Source organism: Equus asinus, chromosome 9 (assembly GCF_041296235.1).
Source record: "Equus asinus isolate D_3611 breed Donkey chromosome 9, EquAss-T2T_v2, whole genome shotgun sequence".
In the NCBI taxonomy this organism is placed as follows: domain Eukaryota; kingdom Metazoa; phylum Chordata; class Mammalia; order Perissodactyla; family Equidae; genus Equus; species Equus asinus.
The window spans coordinates 47212501-47240193 of record NC_091798.1 but is presented as its reverse complement, the minus strand read 5'-3'; the positions used below and the strand labels follow the sequence as shown (position 1 = coordinate 47240193).

The window sequence follows — 27693 nt, the reverse complement described above, 5'->3', positions numbered from 1 at the left end:
ACGATATAAATTATTATTGATAATTTTTTCTTAAGAAGGCATTAGAAAAGCACAGGACCACAATCTCTTATTCAGAATCTTAAGGCCAGATAGGTTTTGGAATTTCAGAATTCTTCAGATTTTAGAAAAGTTAATATGGTATACATACTCTATGTTTAATATAATACTCTTTTTACTTAAGGAAGGGACAAGTGGCTTTCTGTTATTAATAATACAAATAATAATGCCTTACTACTACTAAATGTTGAACTACTAAATGCCAGACTCTGTATACTTTTCAACATAGTCTTAACTGATAAACTGTCTTCATTTTTACACTTGAGAAGAAGCTAGACACGTTAGGTGACTTTATCAAGGTTCACGCAGCTAGGAGGTAGTAGAGTTGAGATTCTAACCGTATCTGTTTGACTCTGAGGTCTGTGCCCTCAACCACTGTGCTCCTAACCACCACTGTGTTGCCTCTTGATTGTGTGGTACTGCCAAAACTCATGTATTGTTAGCATCAGGAACATTATCACTCTTTGTTAAGCTTAGTCAACTAACAACTAAATTCACCTAGTGTTTCTAATCTTAAAATTGAGTCACTTTGCTTTTCTTGGAATGTAGTTCTTATTTGTAACTATACATGATTTTGCTTTATCGTTTCCAGATTTTACATCTCATATTGGTTCATTTACCAATTGGCTAGAACTTCTAGAACATTGTAATTAAAATGAGCATCTTATCTTGTTCATTAATTTAACGCATCTGATGTTTCACTAAATGCTTAACGTTAATTGGAATGTTTATAATGTTTCACCATTGAGCATGAAGCCAGCCTTTTAGTATTTTTTACAAATAAAAGGTAAAAGAGATCAGTTTACTTCTGTTTTATTAAGAATTTTGAAAAATTCTATTTTGACGTCTGTGTAGGTCTGATTTTAAAATGTTAATTGTTGCCAGGTCATAATTGCTACAAACTAAAAATTGTTCAATTATTTCTACCTACTTACACTACACTTCAGTTTTAATCTCTGGAAGTCTATAAACTTCTTACATTTTTGGTAAATTCATTTTTATGTGTTTAAAAATATGTTTATTATACTTTATAATTTGCTGACTTATAGTTACTTTATTTTTTATATGTATTGTTTTTTAAATGTTTATGTGGGTCTAGCATGTAGTAGGAGCTCATTGAATGTAGAATAAGTTAATTTTTATAATTATCTGATTAATGAGGCATCTTGATAGACTATGTTTTGGCTAGTGATAGGAAAATATTGCATCAATTTTAGAGATGGAAAAACCCCAGAAAATATGTATTTAGTACTAATAGTTGTGGTTCCCTGGTTTAGTGGTCATGTGGCTGATTTCTGATCCTTCCGTTTTCTCATTCTGACTTGATAGAGTCTTGCTGTAGGTACCAACCTACTAGAAGCTGTCTGGTAGGTTTAGGTGGGTAACACACACACACACACACACACATAGAGAGACAGACATGAGGAATAATTCATTCACCAAATGTAAAAGAATGAGGAAATGTACATATTACAGATAATTATTAAAATGCAGAGGTAGAATGGGATATTCATTCAAATGTTGCCCCTGAATGGCTCTTAGTTTCTCCTATTCTAACTTGAGGATATCTATAAAGAAGGAGGTTGGAAGATTTTCAGCGAATAGAATAGTTGGCATTAGCTCTTCAGTTTTGGCAATAGGGTCCAAAATATCTGTCTTTATCTATAGCTAGAAAATATTTTTGAAAGTCTGATAATAGTTTTACAGTTTAAGGGAATGGAAACTGATAATAAATTTCTGGTTCTTTGGTTAATTGTCCAGGGTGGAAGTATCTGGAAACAATTGCCATCTGAGGGGCTAGGCTGTGCTTGCGTAAATAGAATTGGTGGTCTTAATGTTGGGCCCACTCAGCAGCTAACCATAGTATAATAATTCTTACCACAGCAGCTGGAATTTATTGTAGCTGTTGCTATATGTCCTCACTGTAAAGGCCTTGATTTCCATGAAGAAATCATGAAAGCAGCCCTTCTGTGGTTTTGATTAAGGAGTGTTTTCTGGGCAGCATGAGAAAATGCTCTGCTTGTTTTGTGCTATATGGACAGAAGACATGCTTTTTATAAAAGAAGCCATTTCTTCCTTGAAAAGAAATAGTTACATGCAAGATACCTATTTTCATTTATTGTTACCATCAAATATTTGTGAACATCTCTAATGTTCACTGAAAAATATTTATAAGGAGTGATATTAAATGAAATATGTTAATGTTAGGATTGATATAGAAATTTTCTGCCCGACTATCTTCCTATGTTTATCTCTCTTATTTTTGTAGTTTTCTTTAAAAATGGTTGACCTATAAAACTCACTAAAAGATTAGTGCTGTCTATATTGTCATTGGGTTTTAATGCCAGATAGGGAAGAATAAATGTTACTCCTTAAATATTAACCAACTTTCATGCCTAATTACTTACATTCTTAGACATTTTAAGTTAGAGTTGCATTTCTCTTATTCTCTCAAGTATTTCAAGCAGTTAACAAAGCAGATTTAGTAGTATAGCAAACAAATTTTCTCTAAAACTTAAATAATTCTTAAAAGTCCAATAAATTGAACTTATAAACTTAGCATATGAAATTTTCTTGTCTTTCAAATATCTTAATAAATAGAGCATAAAATACCATAGTAATAAGTTATTACAAACATATTTAATAGGACAAAAGTATTAATACTGTAGATTTTGGTTTACTTCATCATTTCTATATTGATTTATATATTTTCCCAGAGTTAGAAATTTATCCACCCAAAAGGAAACAATTACTGTGTTAGGCCAGCTGAGGTAATTTGGTTAAGGATCATGGCTGTGATAGTGGTATGAGTAAAGCTATTTGGGTCAAAAAAACGGTAGAATAAGAATGGATTTATGGGAAAAAAAACTTTGAGACTGATAGAGGCCTAGGACCTAAGTGTGTCTGCCATGACTGAGCTGGCCATTGTTAGGATGTGGGCTTTTCTCAGGCTAAAGTTCTGCCTGTCACTCAACAGGACTTTTTGAGCCCATTCCTTTCAGCTGGGACTTCCTCAAACACGAAGGTTTTAATTTTATGCACCTGAAATGCTGATCTTTTAAATGAGTTGGGAGTGGAGGGTGGGTGAAGGATCTTTCCAAGCCCCACTGTTAATTTTTTTTTCCAGACCCAGGCTCTGACTCCATTCTGGTATTCTGGTGCTCTAAGCCTGTTGTTAGTGCCCTCGAGTAGATTCCTACGCCTAGCGACCCTGTGTACAGTTGAGCGGAACCCTGTCTGGTTTCCATGGCCCATTTTTTGAGAAGTGGGTGGCCAGGTCCTTCTTCCTAGTCTGTGTTAGTCTGGCTCCACTGAAATCTGTTCAATGTGGGTGACTCTGCTGGTATTTGAAATACTGGTGGTATAGCTTTCAGCATCATAGCAACACAGTGCCGCCACAATATGACAAGTGACAGACAGGTGGTATGGTTCCCCGACCTGGAAATAAACCCATGCTGTGGTGGTGAGAATACCCACTCTTAACTACTAGACCACCAGGGTTAGCTAGGCCTCTAGTAATCTACTAATTTTAAGTTCTTGTATAGGATGGAATTCTGAACCACTTATTTCAGCTGTAATTGTTCCTTTATCCTAGGGCCATGGAAGGTGGTTTGGAGGAGAACAGTTTCTGCCTCTGGGAAGAACTTTTTTTTTTTTTTTTTTTTGGTGAGGAAGATTGGCCTTGAGCTAACATCTGTGTCAGTCTTCCTCTATTTTTTGTATGTGGGATGCCCCCACAGCATGGCTTGATGAGTGGTGTATAGGTCTGTGCCCAGGGTCTGAACCTGCGAACCCCAGGCTGCACTACACCACCAGACCAGCCCTGGGAAGAACTTTTATTGGTCTCCCTAGCAATGACAAATTTGTATTGATAGGTAAGATAAAGGCTATAGCCTCCCTTCTACATACAGCCGCGCTGTGTAATGGCTCCCCTTGTCCCTCCCTTATCCACCACAGTTCTTAGTTGGACATAAAGTGTTATTTCTCACAAAGCAGATCACCTATAGCAGAATCACCTGAGACCCAAAAGAGACTTAAGTAGGGACTCAACATGATGGTTCAATATCTGAAAGATATGATTCTCTTTCAACTTATAGCATGATCCCAATAAAAATACCAGCAGGAGTTTTAAAAATTAGACTAGATGAATCTAAAATTTAAGTGGGAAAAATAAGATTGCCCAGAAAATTTTTTAAGAAAAAAGGGAACTGGTTCTCTCAGATATTAAAAATATGTTCTAAAACTATAGTTGAAAAAATTTGTGATTCTGGTATATGAGATAGATCAGTGGTACAGAGTAGACATAGTCTCAGATTCATATGGAAATTTAGAATATGATAAAGGGGCATTTCAGATCAGTGGATAAGAGGATTTTTTTTTTCTCAAATGGCAGTATTATTGTTGGGTAGTCGTTAAAAAAAAAATCAGATCCTTACCTTCAGAAGAAGATTTTTTTCCCCTTTCTTTTATTGGAGTTAGGGAAGCCTTTTAAGAAAATAAATTTTGAAAGATTGGAAATGCAGATTCTCTAATGCATTGTTATAGGGAATGTAGGTTGGTACATTATCTTAGAAGGAGATTTGGATAATATCAGTGAAAATTTAAAATGCCTACCAAAAATTTAAATGTACAGACTCTTTGATCTGTCAGTTTTACTTCTTGGAATTTATCCTACAGATAAACCCTATAGGTTTTGGATTCACTTCTTCATCATATTGCACGTGTGAATATACAAGGTTATTCTTTGCAGCATGTTTATAGTGGTAAAAGATTAGAAACAACTCTTCATCTGTGGGAGACTAGTTATACCCATATGATAAAATACAGCCTTTAAAAACGAGAGGCAATTTTTAAAGTTATTGATATTGCCTGATTTCCAAGATAAAAGTGTTAAGTGAAAAAGCAGGATACCAAGTGTTGTATGCGGTCATGTGAAGATACTTTAAAATAAAAAAGCACATACTTATATTTTTGTATATTTATAGAGTATCTGTGAAAGGCTACACAAGTAGCTAATACTAGTGTCTGTGTCTAGGGAGGAGAACTGGGTGGCTAGGGATAATGGTAAGAAGAAAATTTATTTTTCATGATTTAATCTTGTATCTTTTGAGTTTGACACCATGGTTTTGTGTTACCTATCAGATAAAAAACTCCACATACATTAATATTTGGTACTTAGTAAAAAACCAAAAAACAGATTCATCCTAGTTTTCATCTTTATCAACGCATCAGAATCTCTAAGAGTAAGACCCACGTCCAGTTACGTAAAAACAATTTTTTTATTGTAGTAAAAACACATAACATAACATTTACCATCTTAATCATTTTTAAGTGTACAGTTCAGTAATGTTAAGTACATTCAGGTTGTTGTGAAACAGATCTTCTTAACTTTTTCATCTTCCAAAACTGAATCTTTATACCTGTTAAACAACTCCTTTTTCCCCATATTGCCAGCCTCTGGTAACCACCGTTCTACTTTATGTTTCTATGAATTTGACTGTTTTAGATACTTCATATAAGTGTAGTCATACAGTATTTGTCTTTTTGTGACAGCTTATTTCACTTACCATAGTGTCTTCAAGGTTCATCCATGTTGTGCATTCTATTGTACTATGTGTATTTCACGTCTTGTTTAACTGTTTGTTGGCTGATGGACATTTGGCTTGCTTCCACCTGTTGACTAATGTGAACAGTGCTGTTATGAACATGGGGGCGCAAATATTCTTCAAGATCCTGCCTTCAGTTCTTTTGGATGTATATCCAGAAGTGGGATTGCTGGATATGGTAATACTTTTTAAAAATTTTTGAGGAACCTCCATATTGTTTACCATAGGGGTTGTACCATTTTACAATTTTGCCAACAATGTGCCAGAGTTCCAATTTCTTCCTGTCCTCGTCAACACTTGTTATTGTCTGTTTTCTTTATTTTTTTGTTAGTAGCCATCATAATGGATGTGAGGTGATCTCAATCTACATTTTTAACAAGCATAATCATATGTTTTTTGTATACTTAAGGAAGTTTATCAAGTACCTTTAACTTAATGATTTCAGTTGATCACTTAAAATGCAACAAGTAGTCACTTTTTAGAGTTATTTTTCAGGTAACTTGGGGTGAATGTTGTATAATAAGATCCTCATGAAGGGATAGTAGCTAATGAAAGGATAGAAGCCTTCACTCTGGGTCCCCTATTTTTTTTTTTCTATTTAACCATGAATGAATCACCCGGAGAACAAAGTAGGCTATACCTAACCCCAATGAAAATTCTTTTCTCTAACATAGTTAAAATTCTAAGATTCTGCATGTTATAGGAATTCCAACTGTGTACCAGCGTTAAAAAATATTATGTTTTAATAAAAAACTGACCTTTTTACTTGGCAACAGAATATTTGACCTCTGTTTACTTTTAGTTGAAAATAATTTTACCTTCATAGTCTTGACAGTTCTGTGTTAACTTTTTTCATAAGACGAATTCAGTCATAAATTGTCTTTCAAAGAGCAAGTTCAAGCAGTGTTTAAGGATTTTATCCAGAGAAGAAAAGTATGTGAGATTCTAGTAAAAAAGAGAAAAGGGGTGTATATTGTCCTTCAATTTGTTCTCCTTTTCCAAGAAATTTTTAGGGGCTTGAGTGTTCTACAGCAAAATTAATAGCTTCTAAAGTGTTTTGCATTTTGAGTAAATTAATTGCAGTTTTTGTTTTCCTGACTTGAAGTTTCTGAAATTATTCTGAAGTTATTATCGCAGAAATCTTGCAAGTGTTTGTTCACTAGAAGTATCATTTAGAAGTATTGTTACATCATTTATGAGTATCCAGCTATAACATAAGGTTACATAAGTATTAGAAGTCATTTTTTAATAATTTTTGCCAGACTTTAAGGTTCATTACTGTGTGGTTTACTCCTTTATGACTTTTTATTTGAATATTTAAGACTGAGCTGCTGCATTTACTGTATTTAGTGTGTGAGTTGGTGGCGAAGGTTGCAAGTGGTGGTATGGCTTGGGAAGGGCGGGAGTTTAATCTTCACTCTGAGTTTTGAGAAAAGATAATGAAATCCTTTATATCCCTTTCCATAGACTTGCATTTCAAAGACTTACATTTTAATAAGAATTGGTTGTGCAGCTGCAACCCTGGCAACAAGGCCTGGGAGAAAAGAATTGGGGCAGCATTCCAGAAATCAAGGCAGGCAGTGGTTTCATGTGGAGCTGAGCTAATGAAACTGATAAAAATATTAAGCACTTAGTAGAAATAAGACCAGTACTTTCTTTGGCATAGTGGATGTTGAAATTTTCTACACTGTATTTTATTATTTAAAAAGTCCAAAAGCTGTTATAAGCTGCTCACTCAATAAAAGTAGCTACATTATATTCTCCTTAGTGTGAAAATATGAAATACTCTTGGAAGCTAATATTTCTGTGAATTATATCTGAAATGTAATTGTTGTTGGCCCCTTCTTGTTGAAGTCCAGACATTTTCAAAACACAAGGTACCAAGTTTGTGAGATTTTTTTTAAAAACAAATTTTTAATAATTAAAAAAATTAAATGCTCATAGCAGTTTTAATGTAAATTTCTTATGGTTATTGGATTCTTTAGATGCCCTCAAATAATAAAATTTGTTAAACGTATTTTCCTTTCTCAACACTATGACAATGACTATATAATCTGTCATTAAACCATAATTTAATTAGTACTTAGTTGTTAGACATTTAGGTTTTGTCTGGAATTTTCTATCATAATAAGTATTGTAATAAGACATTTTTGTGCATGTAAGTATTTTGCTTTCTTCTGAATTACTTAGGATTACTTTTGGATTTCCAAAACTGATACTAATGCATTGCATGTAAAAATTTTGAATACTTTCTAAAAGTACTACCAATTACACAGTATTCTTAATTTCTAGAAATGAGTTTTTTTATTATATTTTATTTGGCTCTCTGAGCCCTTAAATCTTGACGTTTTCATCTTTAATTCTGGGAAACTTATTCTCATTATTTCTTGAAATGTTTACTTTTTTCTTGATTTGTTTTACTTTTTCCCTCCTTGTGGAACTCCTGTTATCTGGATGTCTATTTTTCATACTCAGTCTTTCCACTTGATTCTTTTTCATGGTTTCTTGTTGTGACTCCACAGTACTAATGTGCTGTGGTCCCTGGGTGCACATTCTTGGATCCGCCAGTCTAGTAATTCTGCTTCAGATGGTGTGAGTTGTTTAGTGTGTTGCCCTTCTTCTGCAGTGGTTTCAAGATGAAAATGAAACTACTCTTTATTTTGGCTAGTAAGCCAATGATCCCTTGAGAAGGGAGTATTATCCACTTAATCTAATAATCTATATTAGGGAATGGCCAAAGCCAGGTTTTTGTGTCAGTTCAGGTAAGTTGAAGGAGAGGGAGGATTTGAGTCTCGGGTCAGTTAGCCACCTGGCACCACTTAATTGCTGTTAACTTCTGTTGGCTGCTACTGCGTCAGACAACCTTCCGTCAGGGTTTGTTTTGTAACTCTTAGAAATAAGTAATACTTATTCTAAGAGGTAGTTTTCTTAGATTGTAATTCACCACCAGCTCTGTAAAGTTTTTTTTGAGGGCAGAAGGGCTGGGAAGAGTAAATGCCACCAGAGTAGCTAGTCAGTCTGTACCTGTTTTCATGAGCTTGCCCCCCCAGGGCTTTTTGCTGTCCTGATTTTATCCTGCTGACAAAGACATCGAGGCTGTTCCTGCTAATTTCTGTGGTGAAGGGGCAATCAAGGGAAAGGCAAGGGCAGAATCTAAGAAAGCTTTTTAGCTAATCTGTCTTTTAACTCCTCCTGCTGCTGCTCTTTGCTCCTGGCTGTAGGTCACCAGTTTCCTCTCAGACAAGTTCACTACAGTTTTCTTTATGCCCATCAGTTTTTGTTTGTTTCTTTTTGTTGTTCCTGGAATCTAGATTTATTTATTTATTTATTTTCTTCCAGGCTTTCTTGTGGAGGAAGGGACCAGAAGCCCATGATAGTTTGTCATCTTGATAGGAATTGGATGACCTCATTTGAGCCAATAAAGATAGTTATACAAAGGTTTCGTTTAAAACACGTGAAAATCTTTAATTGAAAAGCATATGCGTACAAGATATATACAAACTATATGAAAACAAAGTACTCTCAAACCTCAGTGGCTTAAAACAACAACTGTTTTGTTATATCTCTCAATTTTGAGGGTCAGGAATTTGAGCAGGTCTTGGCAGTTCTTCTCTTACATGTGGCATCAACGAAGGTCATTGGATCGTATTCAGCTAGCAGACTGGTTGGACTGGAGGATCCTAGGCAGCTTCATTCCCATATCTGGTGCTCTGGCTAGGAAGGCTGGACGGCCAGGCTCAGCTGGGACTGTTAACCTGTGTGCCTACACATGTGGTCTTTTCAGCATGTCTGTCTTAGAGTAGTTGGACTTCTGAGCAGAAGGCACAAGGTTTTTTCTGACCTCATCAGTTCCAAAACATGACTTCAGCGTCATTCTGTTGATCAAAGAAGTCACTAAGGTCACCTTAGTTCAGTGTTGGAAATGTGTCTCTAGCTCTCCTTTGGAGGGATTTGTAGTCATCTTTAATGTACCATGTAAGGTTATTAGAATTTTGTGTTGCTGATTGTTGTTTTTAGGAGAATGTCATTAAAAGCTTGGGGCAGGGAACCTTTATCTTCTCCCATCTGAAGGAGATTATCTGGAGTAGAGGGGAATCAATACTTCTTTTTCAGTTCCTTTTTATAATAATGCTTTCCCCTCTGGCAGTGGTTCTCAACTTGAGGAAACCAGTCCCCAGGAGCATTTGACAAGTGACTGGAGCCATTTTTTGGTTGTTAAAACTGGTGCTACTGGCATTTACTGGATAGGGGCCAGGGGTTCTGCTAAATATCCTACAATGCACAAGACAGCACCTCCCTGCCCCCCAACAAAACCCAGTTACCTGGACCAAAAAGTCAGTAGCGCAGAGGTAGAGAAACTGACTTGCCTTACAGTAATCCTGAAAAGTTGGTATAATCCTCATAAGAGAAAACTTCGACTTAGTGAGGTTATAGAGTAGTGCCACTTAGCTAATCAGTGGTAGAATCTAGTTTTGAACACAGGTTTTCCAATGCTAAATTCCGTGTATTCTGCAGTACTATATATATATTTAATTCGTTAAGTATTTTTTTTTTGCAAATACTGGGACAAATTACCATGTCTAAGTGCTATAAGACGTATAATAATTCAGAGTTTGCCTTGATGGAGCTTACAACAATCAGTATGTCATAAATAATTGTAATTTAAGATAGCGTTAAACTAGACCTTAAAAAAGACTACAGAGAATACGGTCTGTCTTTAAATTACTTAATGTGTTTGAGCTGTAGTTTCCTCATTTCCAGTAAGGATAATACTTACCTCTTAGACTTGTAAAAATTAAATGAGATAGTATTTGTCATCTCATGATGACATACCATCATCATGTATAGTATGTGTATATTAAATGTATATGTCATACATATAAATAGTACATTATATGCTATATATAGTATATGTATATATGTATATGCTATACATATAGTATGGTATATAAACATATGTATGCTATATACATAGTATAATGTGTGACTAGCACGAAAATGTTTTTTTCCCCACCTCAGGGGGTTTACAGGTTAGTTGGACCTTTCTTTATAATCTAGGGAAATTTTCTGTCATCACTGAATTTTTTTATATAAAGCACACAAAAATAGAATAGAGAATCCAAGAATATTAAATTTCTGGGGCCAGCCTCTTGGCATAGTGGTTAAGTTCGGCACGCTCCACTTTGGCAGCCTGAGTTCATGGGTGCAGACCCTGGGTACAGACCTACACCACCTGTCAGCCATGCTATGCTAGTGACCTGTATATAAAGTGGAGGAAGATTGGCACAGATATTAACTCAGGGCTAATCTTCCTCAGCAAAAAAAAGAATATTAAATTTCTCACTTGACCCACTATGATTTGTCTAATTTTATGAACCAGAAATAGTTCATGTTTGTTGATGACTGATTAGTATTTTCTCCTTCTGATAGCATTTTCATCGTCATAACACCATCATCAAAGCTTTCCATTATTACAAGCTTTCCTTTGAATATGAAAATGAAGATGTTTTATACTCATTAAAAGTTTTTCTCCCAATATTGTTCAGAATTCTGACTTTATAAGGTGCTTCAAAAAGGTTTCAAGGTTAAAAAAACTTTTTAGTACTACATTATATATGAACGAGTAGTCAAATTTGTACTGAATTGAACAAGTAGTTCAATTTGTACAGGAACAGCTGCAGTCATTTCTATTCTGCTCCATAGGCATCTCCTGTGTAATATAGCACATGGCAGTCCTATGGTCTAATTCATCCCAGACCTTTTGTAGCATATTGTCATTGATGTTTGAAATGACAGCCTTCAGTTCCTCAAGTCTGCAAGGAATAGATGGTCCCAACTCTAGTTTTCCTTTTACATATCCCCACTAGAAATAGTGTGGTATGATAACTGGGAATTTGGGTGGCTGCTATTTCAGAGAGTTCAAATTTTTTAACGGAATGCCCTGTCTAGCACCATGGTGGGTATTCATTAAAGAACCTCTGGACTGTGTGATAGAAGTGAGGCAGAGCTCTATCCTGGTGGAAAATGAAGTTGTACAACTTCCATAGTTGTAGGAAAAAACAATTCATCAGCATGTCCAAACAGGGGATTCTTGTCATTGTATTCTTTTCTGCAAAAAAGAATTATTGAAAACCCAATGTATGATGTGGCATGAAAGCATTAACTTTTGGTGAATTCTTTATATGTTCAAATGAAATCTATTAGCTTTCATAGTCACATATGCAGGCATTCTAGTGATTCATTTTTCCCCTTAAATGAAGCTTAGCCTTCTCAGTGAACCTTAAGCAACCTGCAGTTATCACCCATATAATTGAAATTTTTGTCCTATCGGCCTCCATCAGGGCCTGAATCAGATGCAAATAGTAAGACTTCTACTTTAGTAGCTTATTGAATATGCCGCAAACTAGACTGCTTGGATGCCTAGCTCTCTTTGTCATAGTCCTGGAACTTGATCAATGGCACCCAAAATTCAATTACTTCTTTAGTAGTCAAATGAAATAAAAGATGACCCTACAGTTTGATACATGTTACATATTTATATTTAACCTAGTTAGTGAGTAATAAATTTTTGAAGTGTTCGATTCTATTTGAATTACTCTCTGTTAAATAATTGTCATATTCCCAGCACCTAGTACATAGAATTGCTCTATAACACCTGCCAAATGCATGCATGTGTATGTACCTACATACATGCATACATACATACATAACACACATATGGCAAAATCCTACGTTCAAAATATATGTGGACGTTTTTCCGTTATTCACTTAAGAAGTGACATCAGAGAGGATTATTGATTACCTGATTTAATTTGAGAAAAGAAATACCAAAAAAAGGGAAGCTAAATGTGCCTGTACTTTTTAATTTCCTCACTGATAAACTGCACTTAAAGTTTAAGATAGCAATGCAGGGCTCTCTTTTCAGTTGATAATATGACGTTACAGGTATTTTATATTCTCTTTGTGTTTATATGTTCTATCTGTTTATATGTTTGTGTTGTCCCCAAATTGAGCTTATTTGACTGTTATCTTTGAGATTATTATGCTATAAGATAACCTATTTAAAAAAATTATTCCTGTTTTTATGTTTACATGTAAACTGCCAAAGCTATTTATTATATTAAACTATTATATTAATATATTACATTACATATTTAATATACATAATATATTAAACTATAATATATTAAACTATTTATTATAATATATTAAATTTCATTCTGGGGCTGGAAGATAAAATGTGATAAGAGAAGTATTTTTTCCTTACATTATTTTCTCTAAGCAACCAAAAAGAGCAATAGCTTTTAACCACAGACTGGAATCCCACATAGATATCTTTTTTTTGAGGAAAATTAGCCCTGAGCTAACATCCATGCCCATCTTCCTCTACTTTATATGTGGGACGCCTACCACAGCATGGCTTGCCAAGCAGTGCCATGTCCACACCTGGGATCTGAACCGGCGAACTCCCGGCTGCTGAAGCGGAACATGTGCACTTCACCGCTGCGCCACTGGCCGGCCCCCATAGGTGTCTTTTTAACTTTTTCTTTAACAGTTGTCACAGCCCTGTTACCATCCTAACTGGTTCACAGTCAAGTCTATGAATGCTTTCAAGGCCTTTTAAGTCTTTTTCATATAGTCTGGATACTCTGTTTTGGTCTTCGTTGCAGAACAGAACTTTATCCTTTGATATAAATTCAAAGTTAATTTTTCTTGATTTTAGTAAAGCATACATCTTATTCTTACAAAGTTCATGTGTGGGCTAAGCAAGGAGAATAGCAGATTTATTTGAATAATTTTTTTCAAGATGTTTTTAAGGTCATTTAAGATGAAAATATCTTATTTTTAACTTTTGGGAATGTCATTTTACCATGTTCTTAAAAATAATTAAACACACTTATGGAGTTGATAAGAAAACTTTTTTAAAAGATAACGGTAACAGCAAGTTTTCCCCTTTGACAGCTTGAATTTTTATATTATTTTAGCATCCAGAGACATTAAGTTTTAAGAGAGTCCATGAGTTTAATCTGCCCATAGTATGTTTTACTAAAGAGTTCAGTGATTCTTCTTTTGGAAAAATACAAACTCATTCTGACTAGAGGCAGCATAGCTCTTGTATGTGCTCCTGAGAACACAGATCAAGAAGTCATGCACTAGTTTGCAGTTGATGGCATTGATTTAATTTTGTTTCTTCTCATTTCCTCTGTAAAATTCCCAAAGGATTTCGGTATGATATTTCCTGGGATTTTTTTCTTTTTTAACCTGTCGAAACAGTTCTGTACATTTGTAGATTAAACAAAAAAATCTTTTTGGTAAGAATGAGAAAGATCAACTCTTTTTTTGTCCAAAGCTTAAAATATAAATTTTATCTTCTTAGTACCGGAAGCAATAGGCCACTTACACATTACTTATTTTATAAGGGTTCCAGTCGTTTTTATTTGTAATAAATGTGATTTATTTTGATTGTTTTTATTTGCGTAATAAAGCTAATGGCAGTATATTTGTTGAAATCTTTCAGGAAGATTTTCTCCACTTCCCAGTCCACCCTTATGTAACTTTATGTAGGCCTTATTTTTTCTACATTAGTTTCCTCTTCTCCTTACTGTCTCTCCTAAGAATAGGAAAAACTATTTAGCCTTAGGACAACCATTTGGAGACCTAAGCAACTGTTGGAAAAAAAAAATAATTTACAATAAGTTTGACTGACAGCTCCAAAGCTGTACATAAATTGTATAGCCTGGTTAGTCTTTAGCAATGGGCATACGTTTGTCACAGATAGCATTGTTCATCTTTAACTTATTAATGATGAGAAATATAAGTAAAATTCAATGCTAGCAGCTTTTTTGTTTATGCTTATCACTTCCATCTGGAACTTAAAAGATAGTATTTACATATGTAATTCTTAGAGAAGTTTTTTCTCTAGGTAGTATTAGTCTCTTTCATAAGAAAATCTTTGACCCATTTTAAACTTAGAGGACTTACTGTGTCAGGTGCTAAACACTCTGTTAATACTACTTGATCTCTGACTTGAGTGAAAGCTTGATAATGTAATAACATAAGTCACCTCTTACCTTGTGCCAGGTATGATGTTAGGCACTTGGATAATACAATTTGATGTTAATTTTTGTAGTCGTGCTGAGGTGGAGAAATTTAAAACAACAAAGAGAGCTTTTTAAAGAGCATGACATAGTTTTGTTATCATAGCAAATTAATCTTGTAAAAGGTTCTCTCAGCCAAAATATCAGTGGCAGCTGAAAATACTTCATTTATTTGGGGAAAATATCAAGTTAACAAAAGGTCCTAAGGCAGTCGTCACAAAACAAATAGGAATCAAATATAAATTACAGTGATCTTTTTCCTCTCTGGGGATGAATCTGAAACACAGTATCACAGCCTAATCTCCACCTTACCTTGTTCTGAGCTCAGATAAATGACTGCAGTTTGTGCTCAGTTGACTTTCACATCCCCAAGGGATTGATAGGGGAGTCCATGCCTGACCGAGAAGCATGAATTACACATACTTCTCATTCTTCAAGGCTTTTAATTACTTCCCATCATGCTTGCTTTTGCAAAACAGACTTGGCAGCCAGTTTAGGCAGTAACTAGGTATTGAACAAGCATTCCCTTCTGAAAGTTTAATCCTCTGATGTCCAAGGCCTAAGAAGAGAAAACCTAACTAAATGCAATTCATTATATGAATGTATTTTTTTTACAATTAATAACTGATAGATGTACTAAGTTAGAATTACTTATTCAGCTGTCTACTGAAAATCCTCCATATTGTTAATCTTATTGTATGTCATTGATATATAAATTATATACAAATAAATGTGCTTTTGAGGAAAATATGCCATTGCTGTCAAAGGGATTAATTTAATTGGCTTAGATAAGTTTTGTTTTTCTTTACCTTAATACTGCTCCTGCTTCACTTTCTTTCTTAAATATAAGTTATAATAAACAGTCTCATGTATTTTTGTATGTGTTCTACTCCATCTGAGAAAGGGAGGCTGACTAGAAAAATCTTGGTCCATTTGCCCAGGTAAGCATCAAGGAAGCTTGTCTCTGCTCAGTTCTCTGGGTGGAAAGAAAAAAAAAGATACAATAATAATGATGATGATAATAGTAGCATAGTAACAATAACATTTATTTATTTAAACAAACGAACTTACTGTCTGCCAAGCACTATTCAAAGCAATTTAAGTTTATTCATTTAATCCTCACATAACCCTTTGATGTAGATACGATTATAAACTCCATTTTATAAAAAGTAAATTGAGATACACAGAGGTAAAGTAACTTAGCCAAGATCATATAACTAGTTAGGGGAGGAAATCCAGGATTCAAACTTAGGCTGTCTAGTTTCAGAGTCTAAGTTCTAAACCACTACACCACACTGTCTTTCCAAGCTTGCACCTGTACACCAGTATGCAATATGAATGTGTACTGTCTATGTGGTATGAGAATCCCAAGCCAAAGAATTAAATTAAAACTTATATTTGAACTTGTGAACTTCACCTTGTGGGTATCTGAGCACTAGCAATTGCAAAGTGCCAGTTCTTTAGGAATTCATCCTCAACTAGGGAGCACTGAACTTTCATAGGAAAACAACCTCCCAATCATAAGGAAGTCATAATAAGATAATTACCAGGAAACAGTCCAACATGAGGGAGAGTTAGCAGTCACTCTAATAAGGCTAATCAGAAGGCTAGGAATTGATTTAACAGAATAAGAAAAACACTATAAAATAAGTCTATTTAAAGTGTCTAAATGAAAGACTAAGACATTGAAGTAAGTGAATTTGCAAAAGAACCAAATAGAATTTATTAAAATGAAAATTGTGTTATTAAAATGAAAGTCACTAGTTGGGGGAAAATATTAATAGCAAAAGTTAAATAGAAGAGTAGAAACAGGTTAGTAGAAACAGAGTAGAAAGACTCCTACATAAATAGAAATGAATCTGAAACTAGACATTCTGTGAAATTGGAGCCAGATGCAAAGAGTCTTCAAAGCATGCATAGAGAAAAAACAAGTTTACATAGAAAGGACCAAAAATTAGATTGATAGTTGACTTCTCATCAGTAACAATAGAGGTCAGAATAATATCTACAAAGGACTAATAGAAAAGCACCATCAACCAAGAATTGTATACTTAACTCTTTTGCAAGAATAAGGGCAAAACACAGACATCATGTTAACAGTTAGTGTATCTGAGTGCAGGATACATGGGAGATTTCTGTTCTATTTTAGCAACTCTTCTGTAAGTAAATTATTTCAAAATTAAAATGAAAAACCCACAATTTTAAAGAAACAATTGAGAAGCTTACCACTTGTGATAACTACTAGAAAACATACTATTGAAAAAACTCTTAAAGTATATACTTTATGAAGAAGGAAGTTGAACTTTAAATGAAGGATTGAGAGGCAAGAAACCATGGTGATGAAAGAAATTGGTAAATGTGGATAAATATCAACATCATTGTACACTTACATATTCTAAGTATGAGTATTTTGTTTAATTCTCATAACAACTCTATGGTGTAGATATTAACGTTTTTCTGAAGTAAAGGACATCATTCTCCAGTTTGAAAGAGCTCATTCAGTCCCCAGGACAATGAATGAAAAAGGACCAAACCAAGTTTCATCTCTGTGAAATTTGAGAATTCCAAGAGTAAAGAAAAAATCTCTAAACCTTCCAGAGAGGTGAGGAATACATGACCTACAAAGTCACTAGACTTCTCAGCAGCAACTCTAGAAGGTAGTAGACAGTGAAGCAATGCCTTTAAAATCCTGAGGAAAAAATCTTTAACTTGGTATTCTGTATTCAACCAAATGATCAATCAAATATCGAATGCAAGGATTTAAAACATTTTCCTTCCATGTACCCTTTCTTAAGAAGTTATTGGAGTATGTGATTTTACAAAATAAGCTAAGGAGAATGAAAAAAGACATGATTCTCCAAAACAAGGCATCAACCTAAGAAATAAGAAAGGAACTTGGAATGTGCCTAGAGAACAACTAGACAAGAATGAAGCAGGAGGCTAGGTAGTTCTGTGAAGAAACCCAAATAAAATTTGAATCAGTACGTCTACACATATGTTCAGGTATTTGGAAATTACAGGTCTTTTACAGATCTGATATAAACTGATAGAAAAACTAAGCAAATGAAAAAGCTCAGCAGTTATTAACCTCAGGGAAAATAAAAGATTATTCCAGAAAGAATAGCTAATTCTAACGTGTTACTTAATTCAGCAGTGGCAATTATAATAACATGGATATTGAATATTGATTCAACCAAAAATTATAATTATCTAGTGGTGATGATGGTGTTAGGGAGTTTAAGGATAGGAGCTGGTGTAAAAAAGACATAACCTAATCCGTTTTAACAGGAAGTCAGTTTAAATTATCTAAAAATCTATAACTTAAGAAATAGCAGTAGGCATCTTATAATTAACTTATAAATATCACAAGAAACACCAAGGTAAGTTAAAAATGGCCACCACTAACAGATGGAGAGGGACAGGTCAGAGATTTGCCATTTTTAGCAGCTTTTTATTACATATTGATTTTTAAAAATCTATGTGCTTGTATTATTTTGAATAATAGTAAAGATTTGTTTAAATATAAGAAAGCATTTTACAGTATGGTTTTATTAGAGAACTGCAGGCAGTAGGATAGAATTTTGAATATGTATTGCTTGGTAAGCAGTGGATGGTGGTGCCACCCTCCAAGAAAGGTAACACAGAGACAGATATGGGGGAAAAGACAGTGAATTCAATTTTACAATTACTGTATTTAAGGTAACTAGGAGACCACATGAGATATTCATTAGCAGGTGGATATCAGTGTCTACCTAGACTCAGGAGAAAAGTTCAGGGTGGAAATACAGATTTCAATCCATCAACTAATACACTGAGAACCTACTATGTGTCACATAATCATTACTTCTAACTCGAAGCAGCTAAAGAAGGTTTTCAAGACAGTGAATAAAGAGATGGAAAAAGGACAAAGAAAAAGGGAGAGAGAAACCAAAAAAAGAAAAAAGGAAAGAAGCAGGAAAGGAAAAGGAGGAAGATTATTAAAGAGAGGGAAAGATAAACATGGCAAGGTGGAGAAGAAATGTGGATAGTAGAGAATGGGACAGTGGTTTTCAGGTATATTACTTTTCTCTGGTTTGTATTGCAAACTCTTTTAGGTTTGAGCCAAGATAGTATTCTCTCTTATATCCCCTACCATAATGATGTGTATATGTTTGGTGTTAAATACTTGAGTTTTAATTAAGAGGGAAAAGGAAGATGTCAGAAAGAAAAAACCTGAATAGGCTGTGAAAATGTTACCTAAGTATACCTATAAATTATAAATTAAACCCAAAGGAAACTATATAGGATGATAGGTTTATAATCCTGGGATGGGGAGAGCCTTCTTAAGTAAGATAAACTCCCTAATCCGTGATTAAAATTGACATTTTGACTACTTAAGACTTTAAAGCTTCCATATGAAAGCTATAAACAAAGTTAATAAAAGTGATGCAACAAAATACATGCAAAACCTCTATACTGAAAACTGCAAAATATTGGATATGCCATGTTAATGGATTAAAACACTCAATATTGTTAAATGTAGTTCCCCTCCAAATAATTGTTAGAATCAGTGTAATTCAAATCAGAATCACAGGAGGCCTTTTTGTAGAAATTGGCCAACTGATTCAAAATGTGTATGGAAATGCAAAGGACCTAGATAATCTAAAGCAATTTTGAAAAACAATAATAATTTTGAAATTTATCACTGCCTGACTTCATGTCTTAGTATAAAACTGTAGCAGTTAAGACACTGTGGTACTGGCATAGACATAGGATCAACAAATAGACCAATGTAATATAATCATCAGCCCAGAAAGGGACCCAAACTTAGAAAGTCATTTGATTTTCAATAAAAGTGCCAAATCAATCCAGTAGACAAAGGATATCCTTCATTGAAAGTGCTAGAACGACTGAATATCCATGTCAAAAAAGTAATTTTTGGCCTTTACTTTATACCACCAACAATATTAAAGTGACTAAAAATGGACTATAGACCTGAAAGTAAAAACTAAAGGTTCTAGAAGGAGAAATGGGAGAAAATCTTTATATTTTGGGAATATGCAAAAATTTCTTAGAATAAGAAAAGTACAAATCATAAAAAATAAAACTGATAAACTAGACTTCATTAAATTAAAAAACTTAAACTCTTTGAAAAATGCTGTTAAAGAAAAAAGGAAAGACAAAGACGAGGAAAAAATATTCATAATATATTATCAGACAAAGGACTTGATCCAGAATATGTAAAGAACACAACTGAATAAGACAACTAAATGTAATATTGGGCAAAAGATCTGAACATACCTAACCAGAGATGATATATGAATGGCCAATAAGCATATGAAAAGACCAAATATAATCAGTTCTCAGGAAAGTGCAAATAAAGCACAGCGAGATACTACTTCATACCCACTAGGATGCCTAAGATTAAAGACTGGCAATACAAAGTGTTAATAGGAACAACTTAACTCTCATATATTGCTGTCACAAATGCGAAATGGTACAACTAGTTTGCAAAACAGGTGAACAATTTCTTACAGAGTTAAAATTATACTTAAAATACGACCCAAAATATTCACTCAGAAGAAATTAAAACTTTTGTCCACACAAACACTTGTACACACAAGTTCACAGCAGCTTCATTTTTAATAGCCAAAAAGCTGGAAAAGCAGTAATATCCATCAACAGATGAATGGTTAAACAAATTGTGTCGTATCTATACAATGGAAACCTACTTAGCAAAAAAAAAAAAAAGGAATGAATTAACTAATAGAGGCAACGTGGATAGATCTCAAAAACATGCTGAATGAAAGAAGCCAGATATTAAAAAAAAAGTACATAATGTGTGATTGCATTACATGAAACTATAGGAAAGACTAACCTATAATGGGTCATTTCAAAAATAAGAAAAGTTACCCCTCTCATTTCAGTAGTTACACGTGCCCCTATCTATGGCTTTTATAACTGAGTTCAGGGAACAACGGTTTGTTTGAACTCTAATTAGCCACAGAAAAGTAGATCTGTGGTAAGTACATAGTTTGAAAGCTCTTCTTAAAATGGGTTATTTTTTTCAAAAGGACCTTGTACCACAAATCAATATCAAAGAACCATTTTAATAAGATTGAGAGATTTAGTGCTGGCGCAGCTATGAATAAACTTTATTGATAAGTCAAGCTTGATCATTGATTAATAATTTTTGCATTTCTGGTAGAAACCTCTTTGGCATCTGATGGAACCTCAGACCCCCTCCTGGGCCCCCCAATAATTTTACCAAGTCCTTCAAAGTCTCTAGCAAGGATGTTCATTTTTTCGTGATTGCGTGGTTTGCATTTCCATCCCTAAATTCATCACTCTACTATGATAAACCGGAAACTGTTAGTATTTGCTTCTTTTACTTATATTTCATTTAAATTATTTAAAAATATTATATGCATATAATTACATAAACCATAAGGGTACTATTTAATAAATAAGTATAAAGCGAGTACCTGTGTTAAGTACACCCAGGTCAAGAGCTAGAGTGCTGCCAGCATTTCAGGAGCCCTTATGCATCTCTTCCTCCTCTCAGACCTTGCCCTTAGCCCTGGAGGTAACCACTCTCCTGGCTTTTATTATAATAATTTCCTTGCCTTATTTTTCTATCTGTGTATGCATCTCTAAACAAAATAGTTTAACTCGTTTTTGAAATTCATATAAATGAAATCATTCCATGTATATTGTTTTGAACCTTACTTCTTTCCCTCAATAACGTCAGTGAAAATTAGCCACTGTGTTGTATGAAGCTACCATTCGTTTTCATTTTTTTAAGCCGAACCCACGAACTTAACCACTCAGCCACGGGGCCAGCCCTTGTTTTCATTTTATATAGTATTCTTTTCTATGAATATACCACACTTCATTCTTTTTCACATTATTCATTTCTTTTTCTTGATAGGCTTTTGTTTCCTAAAAGTTTGTGGCTGTTACAAATTACTATTTGCTGTTTTAATTCTGATAACAAAACATCTTATATCAGTATAGCTCTTTATAATATATACAATGCTTTCATATACATCATCTAATTTAGTCCTCATTTCAGACCTGTGACATTGGCAGTGCAGCATTCCATTTTAAACTGGTGATAGAACTTGTCACTTGCTCAAGCTAACATTTCTAAAAATTAGTGAAATGCTAAAACTGCCAGAGATCTTTTTTTCCAAAGTCTAAATTCTAAACTTCTGATTCCATTTCACACAAACTGAGCTTGCTCAGTACCTCGACTGAGTTAAGATATTTCAGATTAAAAAAATAAATTATTTGGCTAAAGTTATGCTTCATTGTCCTGTTTTCAAATCAAGGCTTTATTGTTGTTTCTTTGGAAGTTGACCTGAAAAGCAATTTTAGCAAATTGTGGGTAGGATGTTGGAACATAAATTCTTTAAACTGTCAGCAGCAAACCTGTTCACACATGTGTAAAGCTGGTATCTGCAGCATTGATTTAGGTGTGGAAAGTGAGGAGGAGAGGAAGCGGATGGTGGTTAATTAATATATATATATATTTTTTTTTTTGGTGAGGAAGATTGGCCTTGAGCTGACATCTGTTGCCAATCTTCCTCTTTTTGCTTAAGGAGGATTGTCACTGAGCCAACATCTATGCCAGTCTTCCTGTATTTTGTATGTGGGATGCTGCCACAGCATGGCTTCATGAGTGGTGTGCGGGTCCACATCTGGGATCCAAACTCTTGAACCAGGGGCTGCCGAAGTGGAGCGTGTGGTGCGAACTTAACCACTACACCACGGGGCTGGACCCTAGTATTTTTGACCAGAGAATACTCCTAGCACACTTTTATACTCCTGCCAGTGTCTTTAGAAGTCAAAATACTGAGCTTTTAATTCAGGGAAGCTCTGTCAGTCACTAAGTGGCCTGATAATTCATTTCAAACTTTTCTAAAATCTTATGTCCTGTGAATCTGAATTTGTGAAATACTCTCTGCTGCTGTAGACTAGTCTGACCCCTTATTTATGTGTGGAATGTGCTGAGCTGTGTTTAAAGTCAAGTTTTGATGTTGATGTTGTTGCAAAGTCACACTCCTTTTGTTGTCTTAATATTAAAAAAAAGTATAAGGTTTTCAAAATGGCTATGTTTTAAGCAACTTTTAGCTCAAGAAGCAAATGTAACTGTTAGTGTATTATTAGTGGCAGTGTTGAAATTTTTCGTGACAAATTCAGTACTTCTCTAAAGGTGTTTATATATAAATGTGTTTTAAGTGTATACACTTTTGAAAAAAAATTTAAAAAGGAAGTTTGTTTAGAAAAGCAAGAAGATGGAAAGTGTATCAGTATGACATTCCAAGGCAGGTTTGAAACCTTTTTAGATCTATATATTTACTTAACAAATAAAAACCATGGAGTTGCAAACATCCCCTTGAGTTGAAATACATTTCAGCAGATCTATTATCTAGGTGGAAATGCTTAAGGCAGAAAGGATATAACGGCTTTACTTATCTCCAAAAATAGAAGCACAAGCACAAATTGTTGCATTTTTAAGCAGTCATTCTTCAACTAAACATTAGGAAAGAGGAAATATTGTGAAGTAGGAAAATGCGTATTTTCAAATTTGCAAAATAAGGAATACCTTTACTCTAAATGGGATGGAAATTTGAATTTGGGAAATGTGAGGTGATAAAGTATTATGGGTTGTAAATTAGGAAGCCATTTATTAATTTTAAGTATTAAATAGAGTAAACACTGTTAAAAAGAGAACGAAATACAGCACCTCCCAGTGGAAAATTAATATTTGAAGGTGATTTCTGGCAAAGGTAATTTATAAATAAAAAGGAAATTGCCTAGCTTTAAATGTAGATGAGAAAATATGATGATGGAATAAATCAGACAGTAGATCAGAGATAGTTCCATATCTGTATGTGTTATAACAATGAGCATAAAGAATGAGTTTCAAACAAAGGCATATTTGTTTTCATAGGATTGGTTAAAAGAGATTTCATTTCACAATGACTTTTTAATGGCCAAGTTCTTTCGTTCAGGATGGAGTTAAAATTTGTTAAATAACAACACTGAAATAATGTTCACGAAATTATGAATTTAACCCTTTACTCTTATATTCTTGCTAAGAAGGAAATAAGTGAAACATACTGTACTGTTGAGCTTATAAGCATTCACAGTATTTACTCAGTTCAGTGGAGAAAGCCAACTGCAAGACTGCCACTTCCTTATTTTGGAGTGTGGGTACGATGAGGAATGTTTATCCCTGCTTAAAAGTAAGCGAGCATTCCAGGGGCCAGCCTGATGGTGCAGGGGTTAAGTTTGCACATTCTGCTTCGGTGGCCTGGGATTTGCCAGTTCGGATCCCAGTTTCGGACGTATGCACCACTTGGCAAGCCATATGGTGGCAGGCATCCCACATAGAAAGTAGAGGAAGATGGTCATGGATGTTAGCTCACAGCTAATCTTCCTCAAAAGAAGAAGGAAAAAAAAAGCTTTCCAGGTTCTGAATTTTAACTATGGCAAGAATATAAATTTTCTTCCTTTTGATCTTCCTTAAACATCTCAACATCTTAAATCTTAACGTCATTTTCTGTAGTATGTTAGAGGACTTGTCCTCTGGACTCTAGAATCAGAGTCCCAAATTCATGCTTTATTACTAGCCACATTTTTGTTTTCTTTTTTTTTTTTTTAATGAATACTAGGCTTGGCAAAGTCTAGTGTTCACATTTTTTTTTTTCTTAAAGATTGGCACCTGAGCTAACATTGTTGCCAATCTTCTTTTTTTTTGCTTTTTTCTCCCCAAATCCCCCCAGTACATAGTTGTATGTTTTTAGTTGTCTGTCCTTCTAGTTGTGGCCAGTGAGATGCTGCCTCAACATGGCCTGATGAGTGGTGCCATGTCCACGTCCGATATCCAAACAGGCGAAACCCTGGGCCGCCGAAGCAGAGCACACGAACTTAACCAATTGGCCACAGGACCGGCCCCCCTACCCACATTTTAACATTGAGTATATATGCATTTATCTTCGCTGAAGGTCTTCATCTATGCAAATGTAAAAATAACTGTCATTCCTGCCTTACCAGGTTTAGAGTCATGGCTTTGGGAAAAGCAAAAGGGAGGAATTTTATTTCACTTAACGTTCAGGGTTCTGTGACTCTATAATGTAGCTGTTATTGATTTATAATTGATATGGCTTATACATGTATGAGATCTTGTTCAAAAATTTATAATTATGTGGTGTATATTTCAATACTTGGGACAAAAATGTTAACATCTCTTTGAATAATCAAATTAATGCATCTTTGGTGTTTGATCTCTTCACTTCAAGGATGGCTTTTTTCTTTGCTTTACCTACCACCCTATCTTTTAAAACTTCCTATCCAGTCTTCTTGCAAACATTTTCTACATTTGTTGACTCTGCTTCTTTTGTTCACTCACTTTTCAACCCACTCTAATCTGATTTCTGCCCACACTACTTCACTGAAACTGTCATAGCCAGGGCCACTGAGTGTCTTCTGTGCATTCTAATGGACACTTCTCAGTTTTTACTGTCTCACTGGCAGTTAATACTGTTAGCCACTTCCTCCTTGAAATGGGCTCCAGTGACACCACAGTAACCCGTTTTCCTTCTCTCTCTTTCTGATAACACCAAAACCTCCTTTTTACACTTTTCTTTCTCTACTCGTCATTTAAATGCTGCCATTCCTTAGAGTTCTCCATTAGACCCTCTTTGCATCTCATGCTACTGCTTTCCCTAGAATTTGGCATTCATTCTTTCAATTATAAGCTGATGATTCCAAGACTTCTCTTTGGCTTCACAGCTGTATATCCAACTATCTGCTGGACATCTTCACTTGACGGTTGTAGTAGGCTGCAGGTGATGAAGACTCGCTTCAGTATAGCTCCAGGCTAAGGAGGGAGAAATGTTGCCTCATACCTCAGGTGCACAGGTCAAACTGGTCTTTTGGGAGGACTAGAACCAGAGATTCATGTCATCTGGACTTCCTCCTCTCTCTTGTCCCTGCTTGTTGGCATTATTATCTCAACCATCTTCTACTTGAAGTTTGGAACCTGTTGGGCTAGGGTCAGCTTAGCAGTCAAGAAGAAAAGAAAGTTTCACTCTTTGTCCAACTCCAGATAGAAAATTGCCTGACATGGCTTCTGATTGACTCGGCTTGGTTGGCCTCCGTGGGATACAAAGTATTTTGACTGATGCTCATTCCAGTGGTGATAGGGCAGGGGTCCAATATCTGGGTTCACAAAATGGAGCCTAACTTAACCCCCATCCATCTGTCTTGTACAATTCTGATTTCAATGGAGAAGGAATTTTGTTTATAGTTATTAATGAGTTATAGTTGCTTGTTTATCTAAGAAGAGTTGATTGCAATGCCAGTTACTATCTGGGTGGTTTGTGAGAACTGTGAACTCAATTGAAGAAACCTGTATGAAAATGATTGGTATGTCTTTTTGGAGTTAGAGACTTTTGTATGGCAATCATGGTGTTCTAATTAATGATTAAAAAATAAACTTATTAGAGTAATTCATACTTTTATAGTCATGAAATAGAATGTTCTATGAAGGCAAGGATTTCTGTCTTCTTTTACTGCTGTATCCCTAACACCTGACACTCAGTGCTTAAAAAGTTGTTGAATGAATAGCAGTTTATTAAAATCTTGATTTTTTTTTCAGTATTTACTTTTTGGGGAAATATTTATTCTTAATTTTAGCACAGATTTAAGAAATAAAAGCTTCTAAGGATAAGTAAAGTAACTTGTTTTCTTTTACTTTTCCTTTTTTTTTCTAGACTACCTGTTATAGGCCCTGAGTCAAGACAACAATTTTTATACCTTCCTGGTGGTTCAGAAACGAGTCTCTGTAGAACCAGAAACAAAGAAAGGAAACAATCTGACTTTTCTTCATTAAATTGACTGTATAAGATACTTGACTTCCAGGAACAAAAACACAAAGAAGTAATAAAATTATTCCTTTGGCATCATTGGACATTCATCATATTGAGGAGCGTGCGTTGTTAAGCTGCACGAGTTGACGTTTGGAGACTTCATTGGTGCTCATTTATACCTTGGACTATAAGCATGAGTGAATTCTGGTTGTGTTTCAACTGCTGTATTGCAGAGCAGCCTCAGCCTGTAAGTATGAAGTAATATGTGTACAGATTGGGTGGGGTGCTTATTAAACATAACAGTGGATCTCAAGCTGAGAATCAGGACCCTGGCAGTAATTACAGGGCACTTCTAATGAGTGTCACAGAGAGTTGTTCAGTAGAACTCTTGACTATCTGGTAAAAAAAAAAAAGTTAAACGTTTTTTGAGTAAGTGCTATGTGTTAAGGACTGTGCTAGACCATTGTACGCGATGGAGAAGGTTGTGCTCTTCTGCCAAGTAGGCGTCTTCTGGAGGAAGTGAGAGAAGGAGGAGACAGAACCTGAGGTAAAACAGCTGAGTCAGCCTTGGAAATCAGTGGGTGGAAGATGTGACGGTCAGATTGCCCTCATATCCTTCTTTGTTTACCAGCCCTCTGAGGGAAATACCGTTATGCTTATTTTTCAGTTGAAATAGGTCCAGTTTTTCACCCAAAGTCATATGAATAGTACTTGGGCTTGGCTGACTTCTTTTTGGTACATGCCCTACTTTTGTGCCTTCTAACCTATACATATATTGTTACCTCTACCAAAGTCCTGCCCTTCAACCTTCCATTTTCTGTTCATCTTTTAAGATGCCTAGATCAAATGTTACCTCTATAAAATTTTACCTAGCTTTCCCCCAGCTTAGCTAATACCTCATCTGTATTCCCACCAGCTCTTTAGTTCATTTTTCTGTTATAGCATGGAACTTCTTGCCTAGTAAATAACTGTCCTACAGTCTCTCCCGCCACATGTTTTTATTCTTTAGGGTTCCTGACCGTATTTACTTTGTATCTTCAAGATCAAATCTAATACCTTGGAGAATGTAGC

General features: G+C 34.9%; 1 protein-coding gene across 13 annotated transcripts in view; it reads left to right on the top strand.

Annotated features, from left to right (window-relative positions):
* CDC42SE2 (CDC42 small effector 2) overlaps positions 1-27693 on the top strand; it is a 103615-nt gene that overhangs the window by 38420 nt on the left and 37502 nt on the right. For 11 of the 13 annotated variants that reach the window (XM_070517482.1, XM_070517478.1, XM_070517479.1 and 8 more), the window contains one exon: positions 26527-26869. In XM_070517482.1, the coding sequence (XP_070373583.1) occupies positions 26816-26869 (54 nt within the window). In that variant the 5' untranslated portion in view covers positions 26527-26815. Of the gene's footprint in view, positions 1-26526; positions 26870-27693 lie in introns of those variants that run through there. The other 2 variants (XM_044780404.2, XM_044780403.2) reach the window with 1 other exon arrangement.